This window comes from Musa acuminata, chromosome BXJ2-1 (assembly GCF_036884655.1).
Source record: "Musa acuminata AAA Group cultivar baxijiao chromosome BXJ2-1, Cavendish_Baxijiao_AAA, whole genome shotgun sequence".
Lineage (NCBI taxonomy): Eukaryota > Viridiplantae > Streptophyta > Magnoliopsida > Zingiberales > Musaceae > Musa > Musa acuminata.
In genome coordinates, this window is record NC_088338.1 from 4,467,378 (window position 1) to 4,489,154 (window position 21,777).

The window sequence follows — 21,777 nt, forward strand, 5'->3', positions numbered from 1 at the left end:
CAATATTATCATCTTATCCTAATAATTGATTTGATGAAAATGAAATGAGTTATAATACTTGATAATCGATTAAATATAAAAAAATATTTTATTTTAAAATTATAAAAAATATATATAAAGATTTATACAAATATTTTAAAATTATGTACTTTGTGGATTGATTTAACGAAAAATATCTTGATTACACTCGAGCGAGGTATATTCATTCACCATCCGAATGGATCCGAAATGAATCGACTCATGAATTTGTGACTTGAAATAGTCTGATTATAATAAAAAAAATTTTAAAATTGAAAAAATATCTCTTGATAAAATCAAAGTGCTACAAAGATAAAACTCATTACTAAGAATTTTTATTTTTCTTTGGTAAATTGCCCCATTACTGTTACAGACCAATATCATCGATCATCGTTAGGAAAGTGGGAGGTCTATCAATGGATTTCCTAACAGACATCAACCCGCAAATAATCTCGCTCTGGGAATTGCCAATACCTAAATGCAGTGAACTTTCTTGTTGATGACAAACTGGTTTTGCTTGTGCTATCATGTGGATTGCGATGACGGATGGGATAGCTTCATACTGAAACTACTTGTTGAGTCGGAAGTATGTGTTACAGAGAAGAACCAAATGTTCCTCTCAGGTGACCACATTGACCTAAATTTCTTGTGATAATTAAATCACGACATTTTTGTATGAAATTATTCAGGTTTCATTGGAAACCTAACCTTTTCTTAGACTTTATATCAAGATATGGAACTGAGGTTAGAGTCATCAAGTTGGAACTCATGACAAAATGTTGAACCCACAAAACATCCATGCAAGAGTATATGATTCAGGTTTAGAGTTTAAAACACAGATTTTACACACAAAAAAGAGCTACCTCAAACTATGTAATGAAACTACCATATACTGCGACAAGTAATGTTACAAGATGACAAGTGGATTAGTACGATCAACACAAGTAACTACTAGAATATTGTGCGCCATTGTATTTTGAATCCTTTTACTGTCTCAAAAGCCATATCAAAACACACATTTTGGAATTTCCAAAAGCCATTAGCAACTCCTGTTCATGCACATAATAAGCTCCCTAGATAACTAAGCAAAAAAGACTCCAAAAATGTCCCTGATGCTCCAATAATAATCCACCAAAATGCAGTAGTATGCAATCGCACGTAATTCAAGTTAAATACATGTTACAAACCTGCCACAGAGATTAGGAGTTTGGCAGAGGGATTGGTGTATCTTAATCCAAGATGCAAGCAAACTTTACATTCGTACTCATAGTCCCCACGAGAACACAAGACAGGGGCTCTTCACTGTGTGAGCAACTTGGAGTCGCAAGCCACAATCTTCACTCTCTTGACTTGGTCGTGGCAGTCCTCGCTTTTGAAAACTGCATCTTGCAAGATGAATGTCCACACATTGTCACAGAACCTATAAGTGTGCAGATGACCCTGTAGAACAGTCTTGAGAAAATAAGGTTTCTTGATTACCAGGTTTAATCAGAAAAAAAAAAAAGGCAAAACTTAAACATGAGGGCATGATAATGGTTTGACTTTATTCTATAACTTGCATAATATTGGTCTAACAGTGGGAGCTTAAATCTTGACCAGAGAATAGAGAGACCAACTATGGGCATACTTGGCATCTATCATGGGATTTGGATAAGTAGAAAGCACAGAATAGGCATGAGATAACACATAGCCGACTATAATGTCAATAAACTACAGAATATTACTTAACGGTCAAAATAACCACCTATGATCGGATAGCTCTAAATGAAATAAATCTTCACATGATAAAAGGGACTGATGGACCTGAAAGATTGATAAGGGAAAAAAGGAAACTTCAGGTTTAAGAGGTAAGCAGTAGTACATATGCTGCAAAATCTGCAGGATGGGAACTCCCATTTCAATAGCTCCATATGCATAATTTAGTTAAGCAAGATAAGATCAGAACTAAAATATGTCTTTTACCACTTAACTAGGATGATTTAGTCCAGAATTGGAGTATTGCATATTGCATGAGTGCAGGTGCACAGTGAACTACAGTATATGCAGACATGATGAAAATAGTTGGTACTCATGACACACAACAGGCTGTTAAGTCAGTCAAAGTTTCCAGTCTGGTGGACTTGAATAAGCGAGATCAACTCATCTTCAGAAAAAACCATGCACATTTCAGAAATTTAGAAGGAAAGAAAAGTTCTTAACTAGTAGAAAACAGAATGTCCTGGAAACAAGGTTTAGCAGGAAATCTGTTGATTCATTATATGCGCTAAATGCATGCATATACCACATAGACAACTAGTGAACCATATATATAAATTACCCACAGATAAGCATAAAACAAGAGACAGAATGTCCTCAAGTACAACAACTTTGGTCCAATAACAATGATATATATGTATACACATACACACACACATCATTGTCACCAAACAAACAAAAAGTCACTTACCTAATGATATTTCATTTCCAAATTGTTAATAAAATGAAGAAAGATTGTTTCTCAGCCTCAGACAACCTAGGGATAAAAGATACAAGAGAGTACAGGGTACAAGGACTTGACGGGTCAATTTATCAATTACCTTTGATCTAGAATTTATCATGGGATTTTATAGTGTCAGCTTAAAATACAAAAGTAACATCATAAAGTGATCCGGATGAACAAATGTATGACTCCTAAAACATGTCAACAAACTACACACACCAAACACGTAGAGAGAGTATCATATCATAAATACACCAATCCTTTGGTTTAATGCTACTTTAAAAGGTTCACACTCAAGTTTCAGATGCTAAGATAATCAAAGAAGTAATAAGCAGCAAAGGTTTCAGGTGCTCACACAGACTAAAACCCTATTTGACCTGAAAAGGCTATACTTCATCTGCTATTTAAGGCCCAAGAATTGACTGAAGCTCAAGCAAAGAAAGTGACGTACATATCAGCCTGAGCCTCGTCTACTATTTCTCATGAATCACACAAGTTCAAGTCTAAGCGATGCAACAGAGAGAATGAAAGCTATGTGATTTCATGAATATGTCCAAGAAGGTTCAGATTTCTTCTGGAAGAGTCCAGAGTCAGACCCAGTCCAGGATATTGGACTTTTTATGGGAATGGCATGACTGGGCAAGCAACATGGCAAGTTCAATTTTGGTAGAAGTTGAATGAAAAAAGAAAAAGATTCATAACTTGCTCTTGGATTATTATGACAATTCTTTTAGTAATATTTTCGAATCCACAAATATACAAGTAATATAACAAATTACAGAAGAATACCTTTAGTAATGAAATTTGTGTAAATATTCATTCAGTGATTTAAATGACACAACTAGCAAAATGACTAGAATGAGATCACAACCGCTGATCGCCTTACTGGGGGAACAATCAATCTTGCAAAATGACTAGAATGATCCAGAGGCATATGTGCTCACAAGCATGGAGAACAACCAATTCTGGATGATGATGACTAGCATGGTCCAGAGGCATATATGATCACAAGCACGGATTGCCTTACTGAGGGAATAACCAATTCTGGATGATGACTAGCATAATCCAGAGGCAATAAATTAGCAATGAAGATATGTGATCACATGCACATATTGCCTTACTCGGAGAGAACCAATTTGCACAGCATCTATTGGCAAAAAGAAAAGAGATACTTGATGTTTAGAGAGGCTGGAAGAAAGAAAATCCCTAGAGCTACTTGATGCTTCTTTCAATGAGAATGAGAGGCGTAAAGTTTGCTAGGGTAGCAGTACACTTCCCTAAGTTGATTGTTGAAAAGATTCTTAGTATTCTTAAAAAAGATGCTTCTAGTTTGCTTCAACATTTACAACTATATTTAATGCAATTTTTCTGTTCAATCGGAAGAAAGGACAAGCTTCAAGTCAATTAGTATCTTTTATTCATCAAAATTTATCTGTTGGAAATTTTAGGTTGAGTAATAGAATGTGAATCTTGCATAATTTGTTTCAAAAAAAAATTGTTAACAACAGATGAAGCTTCAGCAGCAAATGCATTTGGAATGAGAAACGATATTTCCTTGATATAATATTAAACTGGTCTTCGAAAGACCCTTGGCCACATATTAAGTTCCTTTGGTCCCTATTCGTCACAATTAACTGAATCAAGGCATTGGCCTAATGGTTGACATCCAATTTATTTTGAAAGATTTTGGGTTCAAATACTTGTAATGGTGATGTCGAAGAATTTGAGCCATATAATTTTACAGCTTGAGATCCATCTACCACTCTCCAGTATTAAAATGAAACACAGAAACTCATGAGTCAAGGCCTCAGACAGACGTCACACTTAATATTTAGTGAGATAATAACACATTGGTCGTATGACATGTTGATACTAAAAGGTTAAAGACAAAACTATTGTTAGAAGAATCAATAGTTGTCAATGTTAAATTAAAATATTAAATAAAAATGAATTTTAAAGAAGCAACAAAAGTAAAAGAGGCAATCAGAGGCACAAGTGAACTGGATATACATGACAAAGAATATGCCTAATAGCAAAAGTTTACCTTAATCGAAACCTTGCTCTTGACTTGCGTCTCCAAGGCATCTGTCATAGACTGTGCGGAGAACAAATTCAAAGGAAAAAGAACTTAAAAGCATGACTGCTAAAATCTCCAAAAGAAATTTGTCCAGGGTTTAAATTAAATTTACCTTATCAAACTGCATAAGGACTTGGATAGCTAGCTCCGGGCTCAACGTACCGCCGGAAACCATCTCATCTAGGGTTTCTGTCAAGCACATGCCAATGGAGGACCTTCGGTACAATTCAAATGTGGCCATGGCCTATTCTAGCACTCCAATTAGCAAAATTTATTTAGTAACAAAAGCTCAGGATTTCAAAACAAAGAAAAGCAAAAAGGCAACAATAACAACTAGAAACAAAGAATAGGTTGGTATATTTTATTTTTTCTAGCCAATTCTAGCACTCCGATTAGCAAAGGTTATTTAGTAACAAAAGCTCAGGAATTCAAAACAAAGAAAAGCAAAAAGGCAACAATAAACAACTAGAAATAAAGAATAGGTTGTTATATTTTATTTTTTCTATTAAGTGGAGGCAGCAACTCTTTAACATATTAGAAATTGACCTGTAGCAGAATATTAACATCATAAATAACCATAATAAGAACCACTGAGACTTGACAAAAAAAAGGATGCTTTATATAATAAATGAGGGCTTCAGAATAACTACCAGCTCAAGAAGGAAAAGTGATAAATGTGTAAGAAAGAGATGGGGAAGTAGATATTGCACTTCCCTATGCCATGAAAGAGGCATTGACATAATGTCAAGCAAATGTTTAAAACAGCAACCCAATTAGTAGACAATGTCAATTAGGAAAAGTTCTTCTAAATATATATTTGATATAGTTGAAGAATATTCCCAGAGCAAAGCCCGTCATAGCATAATTACTTGCCGAATCATGTAAGAAAGAAATGCTCTTTCATCCAAAGAATAAACAGAAGAACAAAACCCCTTTTACATGGTAAAGTGGGATGGAGATAAAAACATGCATGAAACAAGTAATAAAACTTTGGTCTTCTTGACACTAAAAACAAAAAAAAGATTTGTGTTTTATCTTCTGTTTTACAGAACATGTTTGGCAGTCACATCTTCATAACAAGGACAAGCACAACCTAGATCTTCAATCTTTAATATCCTTGTGCATACACGAATTATGTTTCAGCAATCGTTAAGTACACATTAGGAATTTGTAAATCAAGAGGACAAGCAAATCCAGTTATAAAAATTGAAGTGATTAATAAAGATCTATGATGGACATTTTACAATGCAGACACCTGCAATTTTGAGTTTCTAATGACAATTAGATAACAGATCATCTTATCAATAATGTCATAAAACCATACCAGTTCTAAAAATGTAACCACACTTAAGTTTAGACATCACAGAGCATATACAACCATGGGGTTTACCGAATAAGAATAGGTGAAAATACTTGTTTGAAATGGCACTTACTCCATCATGATTACAAGCATCACGATCAAAATTATGTAAAGAAAGCTAGATAATATAAAATCTTCATCCTTCAATATACCATGTGCTTCGTCCTCTAAAAACCACTCATAAGCCTCCAGTCATCACATGTCAAAATAGTAACCAAATAATGGCAAACCAATCAGAGACTTGAATACAATAAGGATCGCGTTTTTTGCGAATGAAGTATCACATGCCACGATCTCGCAGCAAAGACTAACTCTATCGAGTCTAAAAAGAAACCGTAATTAACATTCAAGTAGTCGAACAACACAAAGAACCACAAATCAAACGCTACAACCGAGACATCTTCCCAAGCCCATCAAATCAAAGCATAGTTGGCTTTTTTTGGGTCATCCAAATCGAACTAACGCCAAACCAAAATCCACGACCAAAAAAAACAAAATAAGAACTAAAACAAGGGGCTTCGGTTCCCGCGGGTAAGACGGACGAAAAGGGAGAAGAAAAGGAAGGAAACGACCTCGGATCGCGAGATCTCGGGCTAAAACTCGAATGTCGAAACCCTAATCGCCTCTGGACGAGGACGGTGGCGGATTCCCAAGGGCCTGGGGCGATGGTCAAATAGAGCTCGGCAAAAGGGCGAGCTCGAAGGAGAGGAAGATAGAAACGCAGTACGAGAGATCGGTGTCCAATGGGGGATTTCAAATCGAGGGTTATATAGGCGATGGCATCGTTGAGGAAGAGATATAAATAGAGCAAGAGAGAGAGAGAAACGATGCCTGGAGGGAATCTTTTCTTTCGTTGTTCGCACACGAATTTTGTGCGGTGGGCTGATCCACCGTTCATTTTATCAATCTAATGGATCCTGGCCGTCCGAGCTCCGCGCTGCGATCATGTGTGGCTCTTGGTCGCATGACTGCGACTCCGAGTCGGCCCAGGTCGACTCTGCAGCGGTGCGGCAAACTCGGACGAGTAGGTCGACTCGACTCGGGCAAACTCTGTGTTAGTCCATTGTGGACAACAAAGCTTACCACAAGTCAAACTGGGTTTAGACATCTGCAACGAGTTCTCTATAACGGCTTTGGTGGCCGCATGGTTTCCATAGGAATCGTCGTCTTATTGTATGCAAAATGCTTTGAATGAATATAACTTTGTCATCGGCCCGTCCAACTCCAATGACCACTGCGCATGCCCACCGTTCTGGTGGCGCTGCGCGGTGATGACGATGGCAACGACCCGTCCCGCCTCAAGCAGACCCACACCGTCGACGCCATCCTTCGTCGGGACGCCGTCCCCGCCCGCGCTCCGCACCATTGCCACGTCTCCGGCACGGCCATATGAGATCCCACCCGCCGCGGAAGTGGCGCGGGGCGGTCCCGCCGTCCGTGCGCTCCGGGTTCGAGCAAGAGGCCGCGGACTCCTTGCTCCTGCTATCGGGCTTGGGGATAGCGCAGCAGAGGATAGTACATCTGCGACGGGTGCAAACAAGAGTTCGACACCCGGCAAGCACTCGGCGGCCACCGTGCAAACGGCGTCAGGAGGAAAGGCTGCTACGCGAGAGCCAAGGAAGTACGAAGGAACAGCTCCAAGAGGAAAGCACAACAGCGGGGAGGCACCAACGGCGTCAGGAGGAGCGATCGAGGGGATTTCGAGAAGTGGTAAAAGGAGGCGGCGGGAGCGTCGGGTGAATTTGAATTTGCCCCCACTGTCATCGTCCGACACCGACAGCGCGAGCTCGTCTTCTGCTGGCAACAGTACTCCTTAGTCACCGTAATAGTTGCCGGGAATGAGCGTAACTTCTATTCCTTTGGGTTCCGATCCACAGGATATCTCCTCGGAATATCTCTTGATTGCACAAACTACACATTAACCATTGGGATATCTCCTCATAAGATCTCTTGATTGCACAAACTACAGATTAAACATTGGGATATCTCCTCAGAATTGGTTTAGCTTTGGTATTCCAATCCACAATATAAGCATTCAACTATACTTTTCATTTCATTGTGAACTTATCATAACACATGTATGATCAATTTATTTCTATACAAAAGCATAAAATTAATTTATTGCTATGCAATAACACATGTTATCGTATATATTCTTAACAGAGATTAATGGCCCTGATATGATATGTACAATCTCTTCGCATAGCATTATAGGCATCTTGGTTATGACAATCAACTATCATCATCGATCGATCACCTTGGTCCAGAAAGCTCAATAGCTTGTGCCAGTAATGAGGAGTCATCGGTGATGTTGGAGGAGTAACGTGTCGAGAAGGTCTCGGGCACCGTCAGCTTATGAGCCTCCATCCTCTGAGAGGCCTCCCATCTCTCTACGAGACCATCACCTTCGAGCATGCTAACCACCTCAGACATCTTTGGCCTGTGGCCTGGAACGTGCTGCGTGCACAGGAGTGCCACTTGGATGATCTCTTCCAGCTCAACCCGGTCGTAGTCGCTCTTCAGATTCTTGTCAACCAGCATGTCAAGTTTCTTTTCTTGGTGAATCTTCCTAACCTGTAAGGAACCACAACTCATTCATCTAGATACTAAATTCTGAAGAACTTCATTATGAATGAATTGTAGAGTATGCGAGCGAATGAGAAGGATGTTTTATGCTTTGATGCCTCTGGGATATGATAATGCAAGAAAAAAGGCATTCAAATGGTTCGTATAGTGCATACCCGATCGAGCATGGCACCTTTCTGGTTTGCTGCCTTACCAAATTCTACGGCTCCCAAACCAGTAATCAGTTCGAGGAGGAGGATTCCAAAACCAAATACATCTGTTTTCTCAGAGGACTGGCCCGTCGAGAGATACTCTGGTGCTATGTGTCCCACGGTTCCCCGCACAGCTGTAGTTACATGTGAATCCCTATGATCAAGAAGCTTTGCTAGTCCAAAGTCTCCCACGACAGCCTTGCAGTGGTCATCCAGCAGTATATTGGCAGCTTTTACATCTCTGTGAATGATCTTGGGATCACATTGCTCATGCAGATAAAGAAGGCCCCTTGCAGCTCCCAAAGCTATCTTTTTTCTGGTACTCCAGTCTATTGTTGGTTTTGCTGATCAACAATGAGGAAGAAGAAGAGAGATTAAATGTTTATGTAATGTATAAAGACAACACAAATCATCTACATGGTAGAACATAAGTATAAGCATGTGAAGGCTTTATATTTGTCGATTCTATTCAGGGCATCAAATTTTTCTACCATGTTGATGCATGGTTATATCCAAGTGTGCCATTATTAACATTTGTAAAGCATAATTCAAAGAAGAGTCGTTTGATAGTTAGGAATTGGCATGATCTAAACCACATCTTTCATAAAAGGACCTATAAGTACATCATGATATAGTGCTTAATGCATCAGAATTTCAAGATTATCCAAGCATTTACCTTTGAGTCGGGAAGCAACACTTCCATTTGACATGTACGGATAAACAAGAAGCCTTTCTGTGGCAGTCATGGAAAGACCAAGTAACCTAAGGACGTTTCTGTGCACTGCTAAGCTGATCATTTCAACTTCAGTTTTGAATTGTTTCTCGCCACCTGCAGCATTTCCATCCTTGAGCCTTTTGATGGCGACTAAAGTTCCATCTTGCAGCGTCCCTCGATAGACATTTCCAAAGCCACCATGGCCTAGTATGTTTTTGCTGCTGAAGTTATTTGTTGCTATCTGAAGCTCCCTGAAGTGAAACCTTCTTAGATTACCGAGGCAGAGTTCTTCATGTTGTAAGTCTGGAAAGTTGATATGTTGGTCACAAGGAGACACAAATGACTTCTTCATTCTTTTTAGGGGAAAGTAACAGTTTGATTTTATTTTTGCTCAAATTAACATGTAGCAAATGGATCATGTTTACCGCTAAGAAGAACATGTTACAAATTTACTGTTCTCTTGCTTATCTTCTTACCGTTGACATCAAAGAATATCTGTTGGTCATGACTTTGCTTCCACCAGAGAAAAAGTCCACAGCCAAGACAAACTAAGCAGATGCTCCCAAAGGTGGATCCAAATGCAAGAATGACTTTGTAGCTTTTGGGCCTCACCAAAGCTGGAGCACCTTATGAAAAAGAGAATTATGATTAAGAACCAAAATTCAAATCAGTCAATGTAAAGAAGTACTAACAAGAGCAATGTTCAGTAGAAAAAAAATTTGAAATGGTGAATAAAATTCAGAATTAATTTATCAGAGTTCCAAAAGGGAGACGAAACATCACTTACACATCTCACTTCCTTGTTTTTTTTTTTTTTCCGAAGTATAAACATCATCCATTGACGTAACATCAAGATAGCCACTTCACATGTCCCAACACTAAAATACTTGTTTTAGAAGTGACAACACCGAGCCATGTACATAGCATTCCTGACTGAACAATAAGAAACTTGTTCCATGTTCCAATAACTCACTCAATTTATTTTAGGCAGCAAGATATCTGTCATGGACTTCACACAAGCTAAGAAATTTTGGCTAATTACTACTGATATCTTTGTACGTTATTGTTTTCCACTTAAGTTGCTTGTTTCAATATGGATGACTTCTAGGTGACTCACATATAGTCAAGCCGCTGCATGACCACGAAAGCAAATGTTCTAAGGAGGCTAAGTAGCTGGAGCAATCAGAAAAATCACACCAGTAGCAAGACCTTGGTGACAGTCTTCTATTTCACACTTTGGTACCATTCGATTTAGTATTCACAGCATTTTATAGAATAATGTTAACCAATTTCTGCATGTTCTCCTAATGGTTTGATAATAAGGTCAAATTGTTACAAAACTAAATGAACTAGGATAACACTCACATGCACAAAAGGGAAGTAAAAGCGAATACAGAGGGAAATAGGTACATATGTCAAAATACAAATAAACAAAATGGAGGATTTTACATGAGAACGATCACATGGGAATTGAAGCAGAGACCTCTATCCTACAACATCAAGTGTCGTGTTGAGATTTTTGTCAGGCAACTTATTGTCGTATAAGCTTAAGCTTTTAGATAGAAACTACTTTCTCATCTGAGAAGGATTGCAAAATATTGCCATAGTCATGTGGAATTGTCATATAAGCTTAAATTTTCAGATAAAAACTATTTTCTCATCTGATAATGATTGCAAAATATTGCCATAGTCATGTGGAATTTAGCACTCAAGTCATCAACCATGCAGTCTTAATATTTGCCGAGAAATAATACGGAAGAAGATAGATAAGTTATGAACGATACTTTGTGAATTGTTCATGTCGAAGGACATTGGCATGGGCATCATTCCAAAGCATTTTTGCTTCAAAGCTGATGGACAAATTAAAGGATTTCCAACAATGCTGCAGAAACATAAAAGGAGACAGATAAGCATTCCATAACTCAAGAGAGACTCAAATAACAAAGGCTTTTTCTAAAAAAAGAAGCAGAAGCAGAAGCAGAACATGCTAAATCAGCAGAGAAAATCAAAAGATACTTTCATCTTAGATATTATATTGCCCAAATTTTTTGATAAACAAAGAAGATGAAAAAAAAAAAGGTTATCAGTGACCATTGCCAACATGAACTGTGAAGAATTTTGAATCCCACCCTAAAGAAGTTATTTGATCATTCCACCTTTTCTTTCAACACATAGCACCAACTGGCAGCTTCTTAATGGGCTGCATTAGAATTTGATGAACAACAGTGATATTGATGGTAAACTAGTTTGTCGAAATCCTAAATGGATAGAAGTTGAATATGAATAGGCTATTAGCCCAAAGACAGTAGATAAAGTTCAGGTGCAACAGAAATTGTCTTACTTGAACGTTTTCGCTGGAAGCTTAGGTATAGGGCCGCTGATATTATTGTAAGACAAGTCCCTGGAGCACGAAAAGCACAGCAGCCTCTTCAGTGACAAGCAATCAACCATAGAAACATCCTAATAAGAGCATGGTATCTGGAGGCCAACAAACTTACAGAAAAGCAAGTTGTGAAAGATTGACCAAAGATGCAGGAAATGCTCCAGTAAGGCTGTTATTATTAAGCCTCCTGTTCTCAACCCAAGCAAGTAAAATCAAACTATCAGTTGGTAATCAATAGCTCAAACTCAAAGAACTTAACATGGTTTTTGATGTTCACATCCGGCTTACATGTACTGAAGACCATTCAGATTGCCCACCGAGGCAGGGATTTTGCCGGAGAAGTAGTTGTTGGACAGATCAACGGTTTGAAGCTTGGAGAGCTTCCCAATTTCTGGTGGTACCGGCGCCGACAAGTTATTGTTCTGCAGGAACCTACACAGACAATCCTATAGAGTCAGGGTTCAATGTGAAAACGAAAACATATTTGGGCCACATCAATTGAAGTCTCTTAACTTACAGAATTTGAAGGTTTGTCAAGTTTCCTATGCTTGGATTGAGAGTACCAGAGAGATTCTGGCTTGGAGTTGCCCTGCAACAAATGTTCACAGGCTAAAATTTAGATATGCCTGTTCCTCTCTACATCCTCTGAAAGCAGATAGCTCCTAAAACAAGCATGCAAATCCAAGTACCATTCGCCACTAGGAGGAAAATATAGAGGAAGACCAAAGATGAAATCACAAGAACTATAATTGTAGTTAATAGTGAGCCACCTACAGGCCAATGACTGAGTTCTCAGGTGAGCATGTGACCATAGTCCAGCTGCATGGATCAACAGAGTCCTGGTCCCAATTCTCGAGAACACCATGAGGATCCACAAGATAAGCTTTTATACCCATCAAAACTTGCACTGTAACAGGATTTGCAACATGATGAAGAGGACAATTCAAATGGGCCATTCCCACTGGAGATGGGAAGAAGAAGAGAAGTAAGAGAGAAACAGCGATGGCACCTTCAAAGTTGACACCTTTGGGGGAAAGTGTAGCAGTTACGATAGTCCAGAGGAAGAAGAAGACCGACCAAAAGACCAGAGTGCTGCCCTTCCTTGCTCTCATCGAGCTCATTGTGTGCCAGTCTCCAAATAACAGATACTCGAGAGCAGGCACGGCAGGTGTTCAGCTTAAGGCTTGATGGAGTCAGGTGGTGAAATCATTCGTGGGATTCCTCTTTCACACACCAGGCAGCCTCCTATTACCAATCCTCCTCCCTTGAGGCAGGAGACAGTAGACAAGTCTGTAGAATTTGCTGTCTTGATGGAATGAAAAGGAGAGTTTTTTAAGAGTGCAAGGAAGTGGGGAGCGCAGACATGCTCGCCAGATGCAGCAAGTTAGAAGTGAGATGAAGTGGTGGATTGTTATTCCGATGAAAACAAATAATGGAAATATTTGGTGGGTCACTTGCTTGGGAGGTGTGTCTGGCACAAATTGATGACAGATTATGGAATGACAAGATGTTCATGTCTTTTGATGGCAGAGTTGCAGGACTACTTAAAAGCAGAGAGATGAGAGAGCAAGAGTGAGAGAGGGAAGGGAACTTGTTCCCTTCCAGCAATTACAAGAGGAGGAGGACAGCTAATGATGCTCCTCAAAGAATAACTATGTTAAAGATGACCCTCAAAAGGGTCCATATGATGTACTCTAGTTTCCTAGACTCGCTGATGCATCCAACCTAAGCTTGATTAGATTCTTCCCATGAAGAACATATGTTTCCTGGTTTTCTCTGCTCGAGTTGTCACGAATTTGCCATCAAAATGGAATGGATGATTCAATGCATCCATCCACAAAGCCATTACCATTACCAATGGCACATGAGAAATGAAGAGAAAACACTAAAGCTCCGTCGGAGTAAGGAGAGTGTGGGAGGAAGCAAGAAACGGACAAGGTGAAAAGGAAGGCGGAAGGCGGTGGTGGGGAAACTTAGAATCCAACATTCCCTGGGTTTGGCCACCCATCATTCCGTTTGAGAAGGGACCAGTGAGGCATGGTTGGCATCTGGAGATGCGTGTGTGGGGGAAGGGGAACATATCTTTGTTGCCCCTGTCTTCTTCCTTCACTGCAATGCTAATTAATATTTTGTGTTCTTCATGCGAGTGTGGTGTGAAGAGTGCTTTTACTGATTCCCTCCCTCAGCCATACCGTCCTTGTTTTGTCACCACGATCACATTCGAAGCACCGCAGGAGAAGTCGTCGGCAAGATTGCAGAGTTCGCCACTGCAGAACCCTCGTCACGGGTGCACCAAAAGCTGCCGTCGTCGGCCGTGGGTGGTGTTCTCGCACGGTGTTTTCATACGCGTGTGGTTTACGCGCATGTGATCTCTTCTATTCGTAACCCTCACGGGTGCACATCCGACGCTCCAAATGCTGCCAACGCACCACGCGGTCGACACCGAGTTTTATTTTTCTTCATTATTCCCCCATATTTCATAATTACCAAAAAAAAAATCCCGAATGTTCGAGAATGATCTAAAAAGTCACACATAATAGCAGAAAACAAAATATAATTTAAAAATGTTGGACAACAATGACAAAAAAAAAACGACATTAAAGGTTTTAAAGAATAACACAAGTCCCAAATTTTCAAGAACGATGAGCAATCGTTTCAAAAAATAATAACAAAAAAATCCCCCATGATAAGAGACTGTACATTTCCTTAAAATTTCATATTTTCTCTTCAAAGTCAAATCGAGGAGAGAAAGAAAGAGTAGGAATAGCAAATGATGGATTGACACTGGAGAAGTCTTTTAGGTCAAAAATGCAAATGAATTTATTTTTAAAACCCATTTTTGAAGCAGGCATGGAGATATTTTTATTTTGTGTTATTATGTTTTTTTCAAAACCCAAAAACATAAAAACAAGTATATTCACAATTTCAAACTTCCAAACAACATTAAAAAAAAACCTTCATAAATTTCAAAGTTTACACCAAAAAAAGAACTACTAGAATATCTTGATGATGGAATGTTGTTTCAGAGAAAAGGAAGGAAGAAAAGCAAATAAAGAATAATCCTTAGTCATTAAAAACACTAGAGGTGGATGAAAAAGGTAGAGACAAAGTCAGTGGAGGTGGGTAATAGAACCCATCATAGGATCCAAATTGGAAGAATAGGAGCAATCATCCAATGGTTATCCCTGGGGGTGTCCTTTGTGAGCTATATATTATATGTGACATGTCTCTTCCATGTGAACATGCAATGCAAGTCCAAAAGACATGAATTCCTTCTCTCCTAACCCTAGCCACTTGCTCTTGTTTCAAGGAATATATACCCCTAGTCATAGCATGACCTCACAAGCAACACAATATTAATTAAGAAATAGTTAATTCAAAAGAAGGATCTTCATTTACTGCTGACTTGCTGCAAATCTTGCTCAAAAGTTACCACAAGGTTTAATGGCCAAAGAAGTGTACCTTTGACGACGGCCATGGCTGGTATGCAAGCAGGGAATCCCCTCTTGAACTGTGTCTTCTTGAAGAGTGCAACACATGCCTGTAATAGAAGGGTGGAAGTAACTCTAGAGACAACTGAGTTCAAATGATCAAAAGCTTGCTCTCCTCCATGAATGGAAGGCAGTCCCTAAAATATCCATACACTTCCATCCATATTAGGAAAACACTTTTGTGTGAGAATATTTAAGAGAAGACTAAAAATGTAATCATTTTAGTAAATTTTCATGACATATGTTGAGTTTGTTCTACAAGTTAAAAGTCTCAAATCTTTGGATTCCATTGGTATCCAATCCCATATATTTTAGTCCCGACTAGTTTAATTCGAACTTGTCTAATTAGAATTATTAGCATGGTAACAGGTGAACAGAAAGTGAGTCATAAAAGAAAAAAGAGAACACGAAGAGCTAGATAAATTCAGTTGACTAAAGTCCACTTACCTGAGTAACCTAGATGAGTACACTGGTGGGTGGAAAATATTGCTGAATACAGGCAATCACATCTGAGTGGATTCTGTTCAGATCATACCTTCACTAGTCTCCACAGATCATGTTCATCAGCTTCATTCCATGTTACAGTCATTGCCCCTTCAACCAGACACTGCCTTTACTGCAATTTGTTCAATTATGCACAGCAACTTTCATCAGCATCTTGGCATGTCAAAGGTGAAGATTTGTTGCTGGTTGTGTGAAGATTATAGGAGTCTGTCATGGTAGATAAGAGCTACCTGTGGTTTGCGTTCTCCCCTTGCTTTGACTGGAAAGAACAAAAGTCTATTAAACAGGATAAGGATCAAATTTTATCAGATGTTAATGTAATAAGATGTGTCACCAGAGAAGATACAAACCTATCTTAATTCCGTACATTTTGAAATAACCAGATGTCCCTGAAGCATTGCTAACTAGGGCAATGTTGTTGCCTTCATCAAGTTAAATGGTAAAAGCCAGAGAAACATTGTTAAAATAAAATATCTGTAATACACTAGAGCATGCATACATTAAAAGCAGGAAGCAATCGACGTCTAATAACAAACCAGAAGTTCATGAAGAACTTCCAAACAAACAGATGTGTATATTTATGTCTTCAAAATCATGGGCAACACATTGTAGCCACTTCCGTTCAATGTGGCAGGATCCAAAACAAAAAGGGTAAGATTTTGATGATTAAGATCCATCATAGGGGTATTTACCGTGTGGGCCAAAAAAACTGCTCCGTAGGTCAATTTCAATTTATCTATGTCCGGTGTTTCCGTCACAAGGTGCCTCAATCCATATGGTGCTTCTTATGTTGATAAATAGGCAGGTGGAGTCTGCCCAGATCCATATGTTGCTTGTTGTGTTGAACTATGGAGTGGTGAAGCTGCTGCTGCTCCATAAGATATCGCATTTGTTAATCCATAGGAAGCAGCAGCGTTCCACATGACTACCTTAGGTGCATCATATCCAGAAGCCACGGAGGCCTCATAACCAGTGCCTCTAGGTCCATCATAGCTGCTACCTCCAGCAGCATTATAGGCTGAACTCTTGGAGAACTGAAACTAGATCCTTTAGAAGCATCATATGCATGGCCTCTTGGGGCATCATGTAGATCCCGTGCAGCCACAGATCCAGCTGCAGCTCTACCATACCAAACTGCACCAACAGAAGGACCATGCTCCTGCATTCCAACTAGGAGGTGACCGACAAAGAAATAGATAGAACAACGGAAGTGGGAGAGACTACATTACAGAGAATAAGAGTAAGAAAAACAAAATGTACAGTCTGTAAAGCTAGAATTAAAATTGAAATCTAGTGAGCATTGACTAGACAACATCTCTTCTTTTCAGTCAAAAGGCAACGGCAAAAAGCAAGGTGCCATAACAGTCACTAACTGAACAAGCAGTGCAGGCAAAAGAGACAGCTAGCCCAAAGATAAGCTTATCGAAAACTGACAATACTTTATGGAGAATAACACATGTTCAAGCTTTCATATTAAAATATAGGCACATAAATTAGATAAAAGTTACAACAGAAGCAGAATCACTTCAATTGTATCTGAGAATTTTTATGAAATGATAAAAAAAGCTTGCAATTTCATGTTGCCAATTAGCCAGTTTCTCAAAGTAAAACAGAGCAGATCAATCAAAATAACAATCTTAAACCATAGAAATAGTATTAAAAAAAAACATGCAGGATGATTGGATTGGGAAACCAAGCTAGAACAATGATTACCTGAGAGACTCCATAACCATCTTCATAAGCATTTTATCCTACAGGATGGTGTCCAAATGCATCGTTTTCCTTGTAAGCCCAAGCATTTGCTCCAAATTGCCCACCTAACATATTAAATGTCATAGAAATATTCGGGTTGTTCAATAGAAAAGATTCTCAATCTTTTAAACACCAATTATCTAGAAGGCATGAAGATCAGAAAATGTGTACTTAAAGGCAACCATACCACTTCTGACAAGGTTAGTAGATTTTCTCAATCAAGCACATAATTTTTCTACTTCTCTTACCATGGAGACATAGTTCTCCATTACTTGAAGTGACTCATAATGATCCATGTGCAGTTTCCTCTCAGAATCATATGTGGCTCTACAAATTAAAAGAAATGAAGCTTATGCATTTTCAGTAGATAACAAGTTGAGACGTGCTTGAATATAAAACTGAGGAGAGATTTATGACCTACAATCCTGATATTCTTGTCAAGGACCTCAAGTTCCGACATCAATGATGGGATTTGCTGGACATTACCATGGCTCCTCTGCAAATCCTCAGTCAGCTGTTGTACTCTGGAAATTAGCTCCTGTCTTGCTACTACCAAGCTCTAAGCTTCTGCATGAACCAGCTGCAAATCTACACTAACAGGTTCAGAAGCTTTCAAGTCAGCTTCCATCTTTGAAATATTATCCAAGAGCATTCTTAATTGTTGCTCTTGATCACTCCAATGGTACCCATGTCAGTCTGCAATCTCTGCAACTCCTGTTGTGCAGCAGATAATTCCTTCCTCAAAGAATAATGGGTAGCTGCAAAACTTTCAATCTCTGATGCAAGTCTTTGCATTTCCACATCATGTGCAGCAAGCTTCTGCTCCATAATTTCCGGAGGTGGCAACATATCGAAAGGAAAAGCACCAGGCAGGGGATGAATGCCTGGACCAAATGGATCTGGTTTCAGCAAGCCAGGACCAGGAAGAGGCCGTCGCAGATGCGGAGGAGGTATACAGCTTTTGCTTCCCATGATGATTGCCACAATATCTCCTTTTACAATATGATAAACCTTATGAAGCAAGGTACATAATTCAATCAACCTAACATGAAACATAAATAAAATCACACTTCTGTTCCAAACATAATGATCATAAGTATAAAAAAATTTGAAAAAAAAAACATATTCACTAAAAGGTTTATAAATACTTTACACCCAATCATTGGTACAAGTAAATGTGAGAGCCATTTAATGAAGAAGGTAGACCCAATATTAGAACAAAAGAAAAAAATTATGATCTTTAAGCATCATATGATATGCTATGAATATAGTACTCCTTTCCCAAGTAGAACTGAAAATTTTCTTATTGTACATTTTACAATATTCAAGTTTTATTAGCACTGTAAAATATTGATGTTCTAGGATCATCTCTACTGAGAAAAAGGTTAGATTGTGCAGATTTCCCTGAAAAAAAAAAGAGTATGATTGTGACTGGATTCATTTATGAAAAGGTTGTTAAAATTTGGATGATATCTAAAAAGGCAGCCAAATGCAAATGTCTCTTGTCGATACCGGCTGAAAAGGGTCAATATACATAGACTTACCTCGGCAAGCAGGATGACTGTTTTTGTTACTCAAACTTTGGCTGTTTAGATCGCAGAGGAACAACCTCACTCTAACACTAGAGCTCACCCTCGAATTTGGACAATGTCTAGTTCCATAAATAAAGAATACAAACGCTTGAGGAAAAAACAAGATGTTACAATGTAGTATTTATTTGATGTAAGGAAAATAATTATTATACCACGAGTGTAGAACAAATAGCAAGAAAATTTATCTGAGTCATTTTCCTTTTCAAATCATTTAGCACATTTAGTATCCATAACAATTTATGCAGATTCTTTGATGAATAATATGAATGAATAGGTGGAAAATGGGATCCAGATTTAGATGTGTTAAGCAGCATATAATAGCTTCACGAGAAAGAGAATGGCCTGATGCTAGTTAAGGAATTATGCAATTAAGTCATGTGAACAGCAATCCACAATGACCATTAGCATAGATGCAGTCAATGTTTGTCCAACTAGGACTTGCACAAGCAATGGTAAAGAAGATCTAGTTACAATTTCATTTATTCAGAATTTGTTTGGTGAAACATGCATTTGAACATGCCAACTATCTAATATCAACCACAGCAACACTTGCTGTCATGGACCATCATGTGGACAACTAAGTTTTGAGCAGCAAAACTTTTGACAGATTGGTAGAATCTTGAGATGATTCGACCAAAATTCTATCCATTCCGACGGAAAACCAAGTTGAAAAGCTATATACCCTCAAAATTGGGACAAATTCGCCTGTTTATGATGTTTTAAGATTCCAGGATTTAAGCCTACGGTTTTATCGTGATCTGGAAGCCCATCATAGCAGTTGCAACCTAAAGATGATGAGAAGGTGGCGGTGGTAGTGGTAGTGGAGCAGAGAAGAAGAGGACGAAAAGGACGAGACCTGGTTTCCAAGACGATAAAGGGAGGACGGACGTACTTTCTCTCCTCTGCTATCTAGATTCTTTTTCCAGATTTTCTCCATATTTCTTCTTGAATTCATGTCAGACGACACTCAATCGATCAATAATTAAGTGTTAACCGGCGCTTGTGTGTTAATCTACCGAAATGCTTACGGTAGATTGCAAATGATGTTTCTTCGAGAGCCGATAAATCCACATCAATTCTCACACAAAAAGGAGCTTTCGAACAGATTAGGGCATAAGCACCACAACAAAGAGTGATCATCCAAATTACAAGGACATTGGCGCTCGTACAAAATAAAGTGAACACAAGCAGGAGGGCTGCGTCAACAGAACTCAAAACCCCAGCGATCGAGATCGATACAAAACAAGCAAGCAACCGGAGGAAACAAAAGAGCGAAGAAACTTACTATGATCCAGATATGGAGGCATTAGGGTTCGTCGGAGAAGGCAGCGAGAGAGAGAAAGAGAGAGAGGAATATGGTTCGGGAAATTAGCGCCTCAGGCGGTCATACCGTGTGAACGTTCACCGGACTCCCACAGCAGAAACTTGGGGCTCAGATCCACAGTCCAATTTCGAGATTGACGGTGGAGATGTAGTTGCTGGAAAGGAAGGCGATGTGGCGGCAGGATTGGATATACGCACCAACGTTTTCCGTGCGTACGAAGTCGCCTCCAAAATATTATTTAATTCTTTTTATGTTATGAAATTTTAGTGCTGTCGGAGGAAAATATAGTTGATGTCTTCCTTAATTCGATATCATCTAGACTCATATATATATATATATATATATATATATATATATATATATATATATATATATATATATATATATATATATATATATATATATATATATATATATATATATATATATATAGAAAGACTTCTCGATATAATTCTTCGTGCTCAAGTTAATAATCGAAGACTTTCAAATATATATTCAAATACTTAAAGAGTCATTTGCATTGGGTTTAAGATATTTTTTTATATTTTATAGAATTAAAAAAGTTATGATTATCTTTTTCATCGTAATAGATGAGAAAAAACTTATGATTACCTTCTTTATCATAATAGATGAAAAAAATTATAATTATCTTGTTTGAGAAGAAAGCTTATATTTGTTATTTTAAATATTCATCTAATTATGTGTTAGTTGATGATAAATTCTTTATCGAATATGATACTTAGAAGATCACAAATCATCATATATATATATATATATATATATATATATATATATATATATATATATATATATATATATATATATATATATATATATATATATATATATATATATATATATATATATATATATATATATATATATAGGGCATACTTTGGCCAATCATCGGTAACACCACGCATTATCAGCCACCAACATAACGCCACACACTGTCAAAACCACAGGGTGCACGCCACATCAAGTTCAGTACCAATACACTATGCAACTTAATCATCTTGAGAGTTTGGGGCAGTGCCATCTACTCCTGGGGCAGAGCCGTCTGACGCCACTCAAGCACCCCTAAATGTGACATCTTGTGAGAGAGGTGGTCCCGCCCCTAGGGAAGTCAGCGGCCACACTGATCCGAGGCCGAAATCAACCTTCGCACGCAGGTATAAAAACCCCTAGTCGACGCCCGAGGGGAGAAGGAATATCGAATATCCGATTAACTTGCTTGTCGGAGGGGCTAAAGTCGGGAAGCTCCCGACGAAGGCCATTTTGTAGGAAGTCAGACACCCCCGAGCG

General features: G+C 38.5%; 2 protein-coding genes across 20 annotated transcripts; both read right to left on the reverse strand.

Moving 5' to 3' along the window:
• Window positions 1-1,142: 1,142 nt before the first annotated feature.
• Window positions 1,143-6,713, reverse strand: LOC135598527 (transcription initiation factor IIA subunit 2-like). Of its 2 annotated transcripts, none has more exons than XM_065092458.1 (4): window positions 6,507-6,713; window positions 4,687-4,823; window positions 4,542-4,592; window positions 1,143-1,458 (listed from the first exon to the last, which is right to left on the reverse strand). In XM_065092458.1, the coding sequence occupies exons 2-4, from the start codon at window positions 4,813-4,815 to the stop codon at window positions 1,318-1,320; spliced, it is 321 nt and encodes a 106-aa protein (XP_064948530.1). In that variant the 5' UTR covers window positions 4,816-4,823; window positions 6,507-6,713; the 3' UTR covers window positions 1,143-1,317. The 2 variants fall into 2 exon arrangements, with proteins under 2 accessions (XP_064948530.1, XP_064948529.1); XM_065092457.1 differs by having other exon boundaries at window positions 4,687-4,818; window positions 6,507-6,711.
• A 1,249-nt stretch (window positions 6,714-7,962) lies between these two features.
• LOC103984328 (protein NSP-INTERACTING KINASE 1-like) lies at window positions 7,963-20,581 on the reverse strand. 18 transcript variants are annotated; one of them, XM_065092466.1, is made up of 19 exons: window positions 20,434-20,580; window positions 17,974-18,598; window positions 17,805-17,883; window positions 17,518-17,621; window positions 16,497-16,963; window positions 16,155-16,226; window positions 16,035-16,063; window positions 15,272-15,916; window positions 12,819-14,328; window positions 12,584-12,716; window positions 12,327-12,398; window positions 12,098-12,241; window positions 11,925-11,996; window positions 11,768-11,827; window positions 11,211-11,308; window positions 9,903-10,052; window positions 9,388-9,729; window positions 8,676-9,055; window positions 7,963-8,508 (listed from the first exon to the last, which is right to left on the reverse strand). In XM_065092466.1, exons 9-19 carry the CDS (start codon window positions 12,928-12,930, stop codon window positions 8,188-8,190), a joined length of 1,884 nt encoding a protein of 627 aa, XP_064948538.1. In that variant the 5' UTR covers window positions 12,931-14,328; window positions 15,272-15,916; window positions 16,035-16,063; window positions 16,155-16,226; window positions 16,497-16,963; window positions 17,518-17,621; window positions 17,805-17,883; window positions 17,974-18,598; window positions 20,434-20,580; the 3' UTR covers window positions 7,963-8,187. The 18 variants fall into 18 exon arrangements, with proteins under 18 accessions (XP_064948538.1, XP_064948542.1, XP_064948533.1 ...); XM_065092470.1 differs by lacking the exon at window positions 16,497-16,963; XM_065092461.1 differs by having other exon boundaries at window positions 16,155-16,963.
• Between the last annotated feature and the right edge of the window lie 1,196 nt (window positions 20,582-21,777).